This window comes from Salmo salar, chromosome 18, assembly GCF_965601325.2.
Source record: "Salmo salar chromosome 18, fSalSal1, whole genome shotgun sequence".
Lineage (NCBI taxonomy): Eukaryota > Metazoa > Chordata > Actinopteri > Salmoniformes > Salmonidae > Salmo > Salmo salar.
The window spans coordinates 35,241,465-35,255,679 of record NC_138308.1 but is presented as its reverse complement, the minus strand read 5'-3'; the positions used below and the strand labels follow the sequence as shown (position 1 = coordinate 35,255,679).

The window sequence follows — 14,215 nt, the reverse complement described above, 5'->3', positions numbered from 1 at the left end:
ATCCCCAAAGCCACTCCTGCATTGTCTCGCTGTGTGCTTAGCATTGTTGTCCTTTTGGAAGGTGAACCTTTGCCCCATTCTCAGGTCCTGAGCGCTATGGAGCAGGTTTTCATCAAGGATCTCTCTGTACTTTGCTCCGTTCATCTTTCCATCGATCCTGACTAGTCTCCCAGTCCCTGCCACTGAAAGACATCCCCACAGCATGATGCTGCCACCACCATGCTTCACCGTAGGGATGGTGCGAGGTTTCCTCCAGACGTGACGCTTGGCATTCAGGAGTTCTTGGTTTCATCAGACCAGAGAATCTTGTTTCTCATGGTCTGAGAGTAATTTAGGTGCCTTTTGGCAAACTCCAAGTGGGCTGTCATGTGCCTTTTACTGAGGAGTGGCTTCTGTCTGGCCACTCTACCATAAAGGCCTGATTGGTGGAGTGCTGCACAGATGGTTGTTCTTCTGGAAGGTTCTCCCATCTCCACAGAGTGACCATCGGGTTCTTAGTCCACTTCCCTGACCAAGGCCCTTCTACACCGATTGCTCAGTTTGCCAGCTCTAGGAAGAGTCCTGGTGGTCCCAAACTTCTTCCATTTAAGAATGATGGTAGCCACTGTGTTCTTGGGGACCTTCAATGCTGCAGACATTTTTTGGTACCCTTCCCCAGATCTGTGCCTAGACACAATCCTGTCTCGGAGCTCTACGGACAATTCCTTTGACTTCATGGCTTGGTTTTTGCTCTGACATGCACTGTCAACTGTGGGACCTTATATAGACAGGTTTGTGCCTTTCCAAATCATGTCCAATCAATTGAATTTACCACAGGTGGACTCCAATCAAGTTGTAGAAACATCTCAAGGACGATCAATGGAAACAGGATGCACCTGAGCTCAATTTCGAGTTTCATAGCAAAGTGTCTGAATACCTATGTAAATAAGTTATTTCTGTTTTTTATTTGTAATACATTTCCAAACATTTCTAAAAACCTGTTTACACTTTGTCCTTATGGAGTATTGTGTGTAGATTGATGAGATGAAAAAATAATTTGATCAATTTTAGAATAAGGCTGTAACGTAACAAAATTTGGAAAAAGGGAAGGGATCTGAATACTTTCCAAATGCACTGTATGTATGGACACCACTTCAAGTTTCAAGTTTAATTAGACAAACAGTTGCAAGAAAAAGTATGTGAACCTTTGGAAATACCTGGATTTCTGCATAAATTGGTCATGACACTTGATCTGATCTTCATCTAGGTCACAACAATAGACAAACACAGTCTGCTTAAACTAATAACACACAAACAATTATACGTTTTCATGTCTTTATTGAACACACTGTGTAAACATTCACAGTGCAGGGTGGGAAAAGTATGTGAACCCTTGGATTTAATAACTGGTTGACTCTCCTTTGGCAGCAATAACCTCAACCAAACTTTTCTGTAGTTGCGGATCAGACCTGCACAACGGTCAGGAGGAATTTTGGACCATTCCTCTTTACAAAACTGTTTCAGTTATGCAATATTCTTGGGATGTCTGGTGTGAACCGCTCTCTTGAGGTCATGCCACAGCATCTCAAATTCGGTTGAGGTCAGGACTGGGCCACTCCAGAAGGTGTATTTTCTTCTGTTGAAGCCATTCTGTTGTTGATTTACTTGTGTGTTTTGGGATGTTGTCCTGTTTCATCACCTAACTTCTATTGAGCTTCAATTGGTGGACAGATAGCCTTACATTCTCCTGCAAAATGTCTTGATAAACTTGGGAATTCATTTTTCCGTCGATGATAGCAAGCTGTCCAAGCCCTGAGGCAGCAAAGCCGCCCCAAACCATGATGCTCCCTCAACCATACTTTACAGTTGGGATGAGGTTTTGATGTTGGTGTGCTGTGCCTTTTTTTTCTCCACACATAGTGTTGTGTTCCTTCCAAACAACTCAACTGTAGTTTCATCTGTCCACAGAATATTTTGCCAGTAGTGCTGTGCAAACTTCAGATGTGCAGCAATGTTTTTTTTGGACAGCAGTGGCTTCTTCCATGGTGTTCTCCCATGAACACCATTCTTGTTTAGTGTTTTATGTATTGTAGACTCGTCAACAGAGATGTTAGCATGTTCCAGAGATTTCTGTAAATCTTTAGCTGACACTCTAGGATTCTTCTTAACCTCATTGAGCATTTTGCGCTGTGCTCTTACAGTCATCTTTGCAGGACGGCCACTCCTAAGGAGAGTAGCAACAGTGCTGAACTTTCTCCATTTATAGACAATTTGTCTAACCGTGGACTGATGAACATCAAGGCTTTTAGAGATACTTTTGTAACCCTTTCCAGCTTTATGCAAGTCAACAATTCTTAATCTTAGGTCTTCTGAGATCTCATTTGTTCGAGTTATGGTTCACCTCAGGCAATGCTTCTTGTGAATAGCAAACTTACATTTTGTGAGTGTTTTTTATAGGGCAAAGCAGCTCTAACCAACATCTCCAATCTCGTCTCATTGATTGGACTCCAGGTTAGCTCACTCCAGACTCAAATTAGCTTTTGGAGAAGTCATTAGCCTAGGGGTTCACATACTTTTTCCAACCTACACTGTGAATGTTTAAATTATGTATTCAATATAGACAAGAAAAAATACAATAATTTATGTGTTATTAGTTTAAGCACACTATGTGTGTCTATTGTACAGAGATGCAAACTGGTAAGGTACCAAAAAGGTGACACTTTTTTTTGCACTGAAACATGCAAGAAAATCCCTGCTAGGGGGAAATGCAGGTTTTAACTAAATAAACAACAAAGAATATGATCTACATGATCAGTCTCTGTGTGTAAAATAAAAAGTGATTCATGTGAACCTGACTCACAGCTAAAAAATGTAAAGAAAGCAATCCAATGTTATTTGTTGCCTAGACTTTACTGCAAATGACACTCAAGTCTTGAGAAAAAAACAATCCACTAATATTGCAGTTAGCCATGACAGCCTTTATAATAGAACGGTGTGACCACACACATCTAAATATTGCACTTGGGGAAAAAACATCTTACGTAGAAATAGAATGAAACAAACAAGCATTCTATTTCTGCTTTATTATAGTGGCCACCATAGTAGACATCGATCAAGTGCACAAGCCTACATGTGTGCAAAATAATGTTCACAGAGTAAAACATTAAATAATCCCCCCTCACTCACACACGTGTTACTGTCAAGTTCAACACAACCAAAACAATATATTTGGGCTACATTGCACATTATTACATTGTACACTTTAAGCCTGTGGACATCTGTTCTACAATGTGCCAGCAGAGCATGATACCCTTTGTTGGTATACTTGATCTCTTTCAGGCAGAGAACACCTGGCATACTCCTTTTTATTCGCTGTATTGAAAAAGTGAGAAAGAGGGAAAGTGTGTGGTGTTCCTTTCACTTCTATAGTGGCATCCAGTTTAAGCCAGGCCCAGCTCCAGCTACACTTGATCCCTGAATCCACTAGTTTAACAAGCAAATCCTAATATTCACCTCATTCTCTCATTCTGAAAAATAAACACATACTATAGAGGGAAAACATTAGTTCACAGACAGTAGTTAGTTCGTTAGCTAGTTAACATTTCACAGATTGCCAGGGTCCAGTAAGCAACTAACGCGTTATAACTTGAGTTACTGCAAGGAGTTGTACACCAGTTAATACTACGGTGAATTGGTTAGGTTACTAACGTTAGCTTATCTGATGTTGTAACGTTAGCTAGCCTAGCTTAGCTATTTTGGATTCAAAACGGTGAATTTCTCCAAAAGGTGACTGGTTTGCATCCCTGATTGTTGTGACTCAGCTGAAGATCAGATCACATTTGATTGCCAATTTATGCAGAAAGGGCTCACATACTTTTTCTTGCCACTATATGTACGGCATACACATGGTAATCACCGTCCAACTAAATGCTTACTTGCAGGCTCCTTCTGGACAATTCAACAACAATAAGAAATAATAAAAGATAAGAATACGAACATAAAGTAAGTGGCTCATTAGAATAAATATTTTAGCATCAGTATAATACAGGAAGGCAAGATATGTGTGTAGAGTAGATGGAAGACAGTGCGAACATAATTTGCATGTCAACTAGAAGGTGTAGTCTGCTTAGTGAATCTTTACAGTCATGTGTGTAATCTGGGTTAGGGACAATAAAACCACTACGTACCCTGCTGCAGTTTGAGTTGATCTATTATCACACCTGCAGATTAAAAAGATAAGTCAGTCATCAGTTTCAACATGTTAATCACCTGCAGATTCAAATCAGTCACAGTGTCAACATGTTAATCATCTGCAGATTAAAATCAGTCATCAGTGTCAACATGTTAATCACCTGCAGGTTAAAATCAGTCATCAGTGTTAACATGTTAATCACCTGCAGGTTAAAATCAGTCATCAGTGTCAACATGTTAATCACCTGCAGATTAAAATCAGTCATCAGTGTTAACATGTTAATCACCTGCAGGTTAAAATCAGTCATCAGTGTTAACATGTTAATCACCTGCAGATTAAAATCAGTCACAATGTCAACATGTTAATCACCTGCAGATTAAAATCAGTCATCAGTGTTAACATGTTAATCACCTGCAGATTAAAATCAGTCATCAGTGTCAACATGTTAATCACCTGCAGGTTAAAATCAGTCATCAGTGTTAACATGTTAATCACCTGCAGGTTAAAATCAGTCATCAGTGTTAACATGTTAATCACCTGCAGGTTAAAATCAGTCATCAGTGTTAACATGTTAATCACCTGCAGGTTAAAATCAGTCATCAGTGTCAACATGTTAATCACCTGCAGATTAAAATCAGTCATCAGTGTTAACATGTTAATCACCTGCAGGTTAAAATCAGTCATCAGTGTTAACATGTTAATCACCTGCAGATTAAAATCAGTCACAATGTCAACATGTTAATCACCTGCAGATTAAAATCAGTCATCAGTGTTAACATGTTAATCACCTGCAGATTAAAATCAGTCATCAGTGTTAACATGTTAATCACCTGCAGATTAAAATCAGTCATCAGTGTTAACATGTTAATCACCTGCAGATTAAAATCCATCATCAGTGTTAACATGTTAATCACCTGCAGGTGTAGTATATTATCCTGTATCCATAGAATACAACCACTGTGAACGTGTTGGGGTTGAAAAAAAACATTGCAGACATTTTTTTCTAACAATTAAACATTCATATCATATCTACATTACCTTTCTTAATGCATATGCAGTAGATAGCCAGAGCTAACCCAATCACAGCGATGGCTCCCAGACAGCATTTCACAATAGAGGTTATTCTCCATGGGGTTCTATAAAACAACTCACCTAAAACACACACATCATTACACATCAACAACAGGGTTTGGTACTAATACTACCACACACATCATTACACATCAACAACAGGGTTTGGTACTAATACTACGACACATCATTACACATCAACAACAGGGTTTGGTACTAATACTACCACACATCATTACACATCAACAACAGGGTTTGGTACTAATACTACCACACATCAACAACAGGGTTTGGTACTAATACTACCACACATCAACAACAGGGTTTGGTACTAATACTACCACATATCATTACACGTCAACAACAGGGTTTGGTACTAATACTACCACTGTCACGTCCTGGCCAGTATAAGGGTTAATTGTTATTGTAGTTTGGTCGGGACGTGGCAGAGGGTATTTGTTTTATGTGGTTCGGGGTGGTGTGTTTGTTGAAGGGCGTTTGATTTATTATTTCCGGGGTTTGGTTTATGTTCTTTGTTTAGGTATTTCTATGTTTAGTCGAGTGAGTGTATTTCTGTTAGGTTAATGGGGGGTTTGGGACTCTCAATTGGAGGCAGGTGCTTCCTCGTTGCCTCTGATTGAGAGTCCTATATATGGGTAATTGTTTGGTGTAGGTTTTGTGGGAGATTGTTTCTTGTCTAGCGTGTGTGAGCCTGAGAAGACTGTTTCGTTGATCGTGAGTTCGTTTTGTTATTTTGGTGTTCATATTGAGTTAATAAAAGTTCAAGATGAGCAACCACATACCTGTTGCATTTTGGTCCTCCTTTCTCAACGACAACCGTGACAGAATCTCCCACCACAAAAGGACCAAGCAGCAGAGGAAGGAGCAACAGGTGGATTGTAAGGAGCAGTGGGAAATTGAGTTGGACCAACGAGAAAGATGGACATGGGAACAGATTATGGCCGGAGAGGGCCCATGGAGAAAATGGGGTGAGGACCGGGAACGTTACCGAGGAACACGACTAGCGTTGAAGCACGAGAGGCACCCCCAATAAAACATTTTGGGGGGGGCACACGGGTAGTTTGGCTAGGCCAAGGAAGAGCCAGAAGCCAGCTACCCGTGATTATATGGAGGAGCGTATGGAGTGGAGGGCGCCATGTTTCGCGGAAGAGCGCACAATCTCGCCCATACGCACGCACAGTCCGGTGCGAGTTATTCCAGCCCCTCGCAGGTGCCGTGCTAGTGTGGGCATCCAGCCTGGTAGGAGGATGCCTGCGCAGCGCATCTGGTCGCCGGTACGCCTCCTAGGACCCGGCTACCCAACTCCCGCTCTACGCACGGCAACCATCAGGCCCCTGCACAGCCCAGTCCGCCCTGTACGAGCACCCCGCTCGTACAGGGCTACTAGTTCCATCCAGCCAGGACGGGTTGTGCAGGAGGTAAGATCAAGACCGCCTGTGCGCCTCCATGGCCCGGTGTTTCCAGTTCCTGTCTCTCGTGCGGACCCGGAAGTGCGTCAGCCCAGTCCGACTCGTCCTGTTCCCGCTCCCCGCACTAGCCTGGAGGTGTGTGTTCCCAGTCTGGCACGTCCAGTACCAGCACCACGCACCAGGCTTCCAGTGCGTCAGCCCAGTCCGACTCGTCCTGTTCCCGCTCCCCGCACTAGCCTGGAGGTGCGTGTTCCCAGTCTGGCACGTCCAGTACCAGCACCAGGCTTCAAGTGCATCAGCCCAGTCCGACTCGTCCTGTTCCCGCTCCCCGCACTAGCCTGGAGGTGCGTGTTCCCAGGCTGATAACCCCAGTACCAGCACCACGCACCAGGCTTCCAGTGCGTCGGCACAGTCAGGAGTCGCCAGAGCTGCCCGGAGATGCCAGAGCGGCCAGAGCTGCCCGGAGATGCCAGAGCGGCCAGAGCTGCCCGGAGATGCCAGAGCGGCCAGAGCTGCCAGAGCGGCCCGTCGGCCAGAGCTGCCAGAGCGGCCCGTCGGCCAGGATCAGCCAGAGCGGCCCGTCGGCCAGGATCAGCCAGAGCGGCCCGTCGGCCAGGATCAGCCAGAGCGGCCCGTCGGCCAGGATCAGCCAGAGTGGCCCGTCGGCCAGGAGTCTGCCGATGACCAAAAACCAAGGGAGTCTAGCAGCAACCCTGAACTGAGTAAGCCTGACAATTCAGAACTTAAAGTGATTAACTGTTTAATTAATGAGTCTGCCTACAGGATGGAGAGGAAGAGGTCTGCCCATGATCCGGAGCAGGGGGAGTCTGCCTACGGTCCGAGGCTGATCGGGTCAGTCGGCACTCTGGAGGACAATAGGCCGGAGCCTGAACCACCACCTGCATAGGGGAGGGGGGGTGTAGCACAAGTGCCGTCGGTGACGGCAGCCACCCTCCCTTCCCTCCCTTTAGTTTAGGGGGATTTTTTGTTGTTGTTTGGGGTTTTCGTTATTCTTGAGGTGCTTCCGGGGTTAGCACCTTTAGGGGGGGGGGGGGTACTGTCCCGTCCTGGCCAGTATAAGGGTTAATTGTTATTGTAGTTTGGTCAGGACGTGGCAGAGGGTATTTGTTTTATGTGGTTCGGGGTGGTGTGTTTGTTGAAGGGCGTTTGATTTATTATTTCCGGGGTTTGGTTTATGTTCTATGTTTAGGTATTTCTATGTTTAGTCGAGTGAGTGTTTTTCTGTTAGGTTAATGGGGGGGGGGTTGGGACTCTCAATTGGAGGCAGGTGCTTCCTTGTTGCCTCTGATATAGAGTCCTATATATGGGTAATTGTTTTGTGGGAGATTGTTTCTTGTCTAGCGTGTGTGAGCCTGAGAAGACTGTTTCGTTGATCGTGAGTTCGTTTTGTTATTTTGGTGTTCATTTTGAGTTAATAAAAGTTCAAGATGAGCAACCACATACCTGCTGCATTTTGGTCCTCCTTCCCAACGACAACCGTGACAACCACACATCATTACACATCAACAACAGGGTTTGGTACTAATACTACCACACACATCATTACACATCAACAACAGGGTTTGGTACTAATACTACCACACATCAACAACAGGGTTTGGTACTAATACTACCACACATCAACAACAGGGTTTGGTACTAATACTACCACACATCAACAACAGGGTTTGGTACTAATACTACCACACATCAACAACAGGGTTTGGTACTAATACTACCACACATCATTACACATCAACAACAGGGTTTGGTACCAATACTACCACACATCATTACACATCAACAACAGGGTTTGGTACCAATACTACCACACATCATTACACATCAACAACAGGGTTTGGTACTAATACTACCACTCAGCACTGGAGTGTATCATAACAAACACTAATCTTTTGTATTGTCTCAAAGCCTTTGGTTAAAACATATACTGTACATTAACACATCAATATCTCTAGTGTTTCATGTCTAAATAATATTATGTTTTTACTCACTAGGGAGGTGAACCTCTGTCTCCATCTTCTCATTGATCCGGCTCTGTTGGACTCTGCAGGTAAAGCGGTTGGTGTTAGTCTCCTGGACAATGACATGTTGTTTCACCTTGTAGAATCCTTTTAAGTCTCTATGTATCTCAGGAGGACCAGCAGAGAGATTGACTCCTTTACTGTCCAGCCACAGCAGCTCAGGCTGAGGGTGCCAGCCTTCTGATTCACACAGCAGACCCATCCCTCCCTTTCTGTGTCCCTCAATGGACACCACTGGCTTGGATCCTACAGCTACAGACACACATAGACTGGATGTTAACTGGTGACAGGCTGTGAACAAATAGACACATACTGTATCCAGTAATATGAAGGAAAGAGGTGATGTCATTGTACTGTAGTTAGATTATTACATTAACATACAAATAAACGTCACCTTCAACGAGGACTTGAATAGTGAAATTACAATTCCAGGGCTTTGATTGAATTACGCATGTGTAAAATCCCTCATCAGTGCCTTGTACCCTGGTCAGTTTTAAAGAGGTGTTTCCCCTCCACAGTTCCTCTTCAAACAGTGCAGTTCTTCCAATGTAGGAGGGAATGTGATCCTCTCGTATGATTCTGTGGTTTTGGTAACGAAAGACACGACCGTCTTTGAAGTCCAGGTTCAGCCAGTCCACTGTCATGTCCTCAGCACTGATGTTGGGTTTGAGGTAACAGGGCAGAATGATGTCATCACCAGCCACAGCAACAATAGGATCAGTTGGACCAATAACTTCAAACTTCTCTGAAGAGAACAGACAGAAAGGAAGGAGCATTTAGGACATTACCCACCACTAAAGATACACAGACTGTAGGTACATTACCCACCACTAAAGATACACAGACTGTAGCTACATTACCCACCACTAAAGATACACAGACTGTAGGTACATTACCCACCACTAAAGATACACAGACTGTAGGTACATTACCCACCACTAAAGACACACAGACTGTAGGTACATTACCCACCACTAAAGACACACAGACTGTAGGTACATTACCCACCACTAAAGACACACAGACTGTAGGTACATTACCCACCACTAAAGACACACAGACTGTAGGTACATTACCCACCACTAAAGATACACAGACTGTAGGTACATTACCCATCACTAAAGATACACAGACTGTAGGTACATTACCCACCACTAAAGATACACAGACTGTAGGTACATTACCCACCACTAAAGACACACAGACTGTAGGTACATTACCCACCACTAAAGACACACAGACTGTAGGTACATTACCCACCACTAAAGACACACAGACTGTAGGTACATTACCCACCACTAAAGATACACAGACTGTAGGTACATTACCCACCACTAAAGATACACAGACTGTAGGTACATTACCCACCACTAAAGACACACAGACTGTAGGTACATTACCCACCACTAAAGATACACAGACTGTAGGTACATTACCCACCACTAAAGACACACAGACTGTAGGTACATTACCCACCACTAAAGATACACAGACTGTAGGTACATTACCCACCACTAAAGATACACAGACTGTAGGTACATTACCCACCACTAAAGACACACAGACTGTAGGTACATTACCCACCACTAAAGATACACAGACTGTAGGTACATTAGCCACCACTAAAGATACACAGACTGTAGGTACATTACCCATCACTAAAGATACACAGACTGTAGGTACATTACCCATCACTAAAGATACACAGACTGTAGGTACATTACCCACCACTTAAGATACACAGACTGTAGGTACATTACCCACCACTAAAGATACACAGACTGTAGGTACATTACCCATCACTAAAGATACACAGACTGTCAAATGTAATTGATAGAAACGTGCCATTCAAAACGTCCAAAGATCTATGCAATAATGCACACACACAAATAGGAAGCATTAGTTGCTGCCTGTGTCAGCACACACACACAGAGTGAATTAACACTGTAGTTACCTGACTCAGAGTGTGAACTGTGGAGGAGAAGCAGGAGGGTCACAAACAGACTGTCTGGTCCAGTCTCCATTATTCCTGAAAGAGACAATTGTTCTAACAAATAAACATCAATTATAAAGATCAGAACCAGATATCAACCAGTAGAACTTCAATATCTTACTATGGCTCCTTTCAGTTAAAACCAATAGACCTTCAGTATCTTACTATGGCTCCTTTCAGCTAAAACCAATAGACCTTCAGTATCTTACTATGGCTCCTTTCAGCTAAAACCAATAGACCTTCAGTATCTTACTATGGCTCCTTTCAGCTAAAACCAATAGACCTTCAGTATCTTACTATGGCTCCTTTCAGTTAAAACCAATAGACCTTCAGTATCTTACTATGGCTCCTTTCAGCTAAAACCAATAGACTACACTATAGGCCCTACTGAATATTCAGTTGAAGTCAGAAGTTTACATACACTTAGGTTGGAGTCATTAAAACTCGTTTTTCAACCACTCCACACATTTTTTGTTAACAAACTATAGTTTTGGCAAGTCGGTTAGGACATCTACTTCGTGCATGACACAAGTAATTTTTCCAACAATTGTTTACAGACAGATTATTTCACCGTATCACAATTCCAGTGGGTCAGAAGTTTACATACACTAAGTTGACTGTGCCTTTAAATAGCTTGAAAAATTCCAGAAAATGATGTCATGGCTTTAGAAGCTTCTGATAGGCTAAATCATTTGAGTCAATTGGAGGTGTACCTGTGTATGTATTTCAAGGCCTACCTTCAAACTCAGTGCCTCTTTGCTTGACATCATGGGAAAATCAAAAGAAATCAGCCAAGACCTAAGAAAAAACATTGTAGACCTCCACAAGTCTGGTTCATCCTTGGGAGCAATTTCCAAATGCCTGTAGGTACCACGTTCATCTGTACAAATAATAATATGCAAGTATAAACACCATGGAACCACACAGCCATCACACCGCTCAGGAAGGAGACACGTTCTGGCTCCTAGAGATTAATGTACTTTGGTGCGAAAAGTGCAAATCAATCCCAGAACAAAGGCAAAGGACCTTGTGAAGATGCTGGAGGAAACAGGTACAAAAGTATCTCTATCCACAGCAAAACGAGTCCTACATCGACATAACCTGAAAGGCCGCTCAGCAAGGAAGAAGCCATTGCTCCAAAACCGCCATAAAAAAGCCAGACTACAGTTTGCAACTGCACATGGGGACAAAGATCGTACCTTTTGGAGAAATGTCCTCTGGTCTGATGAAACAAAAATATAACTGTTTGGCCATAATGACCATCATTATGTTTGGAGGAAAAAGGGGGATGCTTGCAAGCCGAAGAACACCATCCCAACTGTGAAGCACGGAGGTGGCAGCATCATGTTGTGGGGGTGCTTTGCTGCAGGAGGGACTGGTGCACTTCACAAAATAGATGGCATCATGAGGAAGGGAAATTATGTGGATATATTGAAGCAACATTTGAAGACATCAGTCAGGAAGTTAAAACTTGGTCGCAAATGGGTCTTTCAAATGGACAAGACCCCAAGCATACTTCCAAAGTTGTGGCAAAATGGTATTGGAGTGGCCATCACAAAGCCCTTACCTCAATCCTATAGAAAATTTGTGGGCAGAACTGAAAAAGTGTGTGAGCAAGGAGGCCTAAAAACCTAACTCAGTTACACCAGCTCTGTCAGGAGGAATGGGACAAAATTCACCCAATTTAGGGTGGGAAGCTTGTGGAAGGCTACCTGAAATGTTTGACCCAATTTAAACAATTTAAAGGCAATGCTACCAAATACTAATTGAGTGTATGTAAACTTCTGACCCACTGGGAATGTGATGAAAGAAATAAAAGCTGAAATAAATCAGTCGCTGTACTATTATTCTGACATTTCACATTCTTAAAATAAATTGGTGAACGTAACTGACCTAAGACAGGGAATTTTTTGTAGGATTAAATGTCAGGAATTGTGAAAAACTGAGTTTAAATGTATTTGGTGTATGTAAACTTCCGACTTCAACTGTAGGTAGTCTACCTACCGTAACAGTATACATTTGGAAAAGAGTTCTTCAAAAGGTTCTTTCTTAAGGTTGATGGTTCAAAAACAGATATTAACCAGTAGACCTGACTTCAGTACTATGGCCCATTTCAGCTAAAATCAATAGATTAGAGTAGAGTGATTTATACAGTTCCCTAAATCTAAAAATCTAAAAATCCAAATCTAATTTATTTTCTATAAAAAAGTGGTTCAGTAGTATAGATTTTTTTTATAATCTAATGAATAACTTAGAAAAGACATAAAATGGCAATTTACAATTTCACAGGATGTTTAACTCTTCATGACCGTCCAGTATTGGCCTAACTATGCTATAGAGCTCTGCTTCCAGTTCTAGTTAAGCATAACCGACAAGGACTTTTAATTGCATTTACAAATATATTTACCGTCTTTACAGCACGTTGGAAAAGAAAAGTGTATAGAGCATGAAAATAAAATTAGCCTTTTAGGCCTCGACACCGAAAGGAAGCTATAGCACGTTGTAACATAGCCTATACGCTGCAAAGGGTTTCCACTAGATAGCACAGCCACAAAGTCAAAATTGGATATAGGCCTTTCGTACAAATGTATTTATAAAAACTAAGATTTACTTTTTTTAATTTAACGTTCGCGTTAGGCATACAGTTAGCAGTGTGGTTAAGGATAGGTTTTAAATCATTTTTTAAGATATACTGTAGAAACATGCAGAAACATGCAGTGTTTTTGGTAACTAGTAACGACCGCTCCAATGGCCCGCGCCCGTCTTTCAGTGTGCAGTTCGGAGCCGGGCTCAATGTGGGCGGAGTCAAACGTCGGGGCTGGGCTCAATGTGGGCAGAGTCAAACGTCGGGGCTGGGCTCAATGTGGGCAGAGTCAAACGTCGGGGCTGGGCTCAATGTGGGCAGAGTCAAACGTCGGGGCTGGGCTCAATGTGGGCAGAGTCAAACGTCGGGGCTGGGCTCAATGTGGGCAGAGTCAAACGTCGGGGCTGGGCTCAATGTGGGCAGAGTCAAACGTCGGGGCTGGGCTCAATGTGGGCAGAGTCAAACGTCGGGGCTGGGCTCAATGTGGGCAGAGTCAAACGTCGGGGCTGGGCTCAATGTGGGCAGAGTCAAACGTCGGGGCTGGGCTCAATGTGGGCAGAGTCAAACGTCGGGGCTGGGCTCAATGTGGGCAGAGTCAAACGTCGGGGCTGGGCTCAATGTGGGCAGAGTCAAACGTCGGGGCTGGGCTCAATGTGGGCAGAGTCAAACGTCGGGGCTGGGCTCAATGTGGGCAGAGTCAAACGTCGGGGCTGGGCTCAATGTGGGCAGAGTCAAACGTCGGGGCTGGGCTCAATGTGGGGCAGAGTCAAACGTCGGGGCTGGGCTCAATGTGGGCAGAGTCAAACGTCGGGGCTGGGCTCAATGTGGGCAGAGTCAAACGTCGGGGCTGGGCTCAATGTGGGCGGAGTCAAACGTCGGGGCTGGACTCAATGTGGGCGGAGTCAAACGTCGGGGCTGGGCTCA

The 14,215-nt window shown here is 43.5% G+C and overlaps 1 protein-coding gene across 13 annotated transcripts in view; it reads right to left on the bottom strand.

Annotated features, from left to right (window-relative positions):
* The window catches only part of LOC106577369 (butyrophilin subfamily 3 member A2), a 45,525-nt gene that overhangs the window by 27,049 nt on the left and 4,261 nt on the right, over positions 1-14,215 (bottom strand). For 10 of the 13 annotated variants that reach the window (XM_082964915.1, XM_082964913.1, XM_082964919.1 and 7 more), the window contains exons 2-6: positions 10,669-10,743; positions 9,109-9,459; positions 8,685-8,966; positions 5,210-5,323; positions 4,167-4,199 (exon numbers count right to left, since the gene is read on the bottom strand). In XM_082964915.1, coding sequence (XP_082821041.1) covers positions 4,167-4,199; positions 5,210-5,323; positions 8,685-8,966; positions 9,109-9,459; positions 10,669-10,738 — 850 coding nt within the window. In that variant the 5' untranslated portion in view covers positions 10,739-10,743. Of the gene's footprint in view, positions 1-4,166; positions 4,200-5,209; positions 5,324-8,684; positions 8,967-9,108; positions 9,460-10,668; positions 10,762-11,444; positions 11,563-13,114; positions 13,122-14,215 lie in introns of those variants that run through there. The other 3 variants (XM_082964914.1, XM_082964918.1, XM_082964916.1) reach the window with 3 other exon arrangements.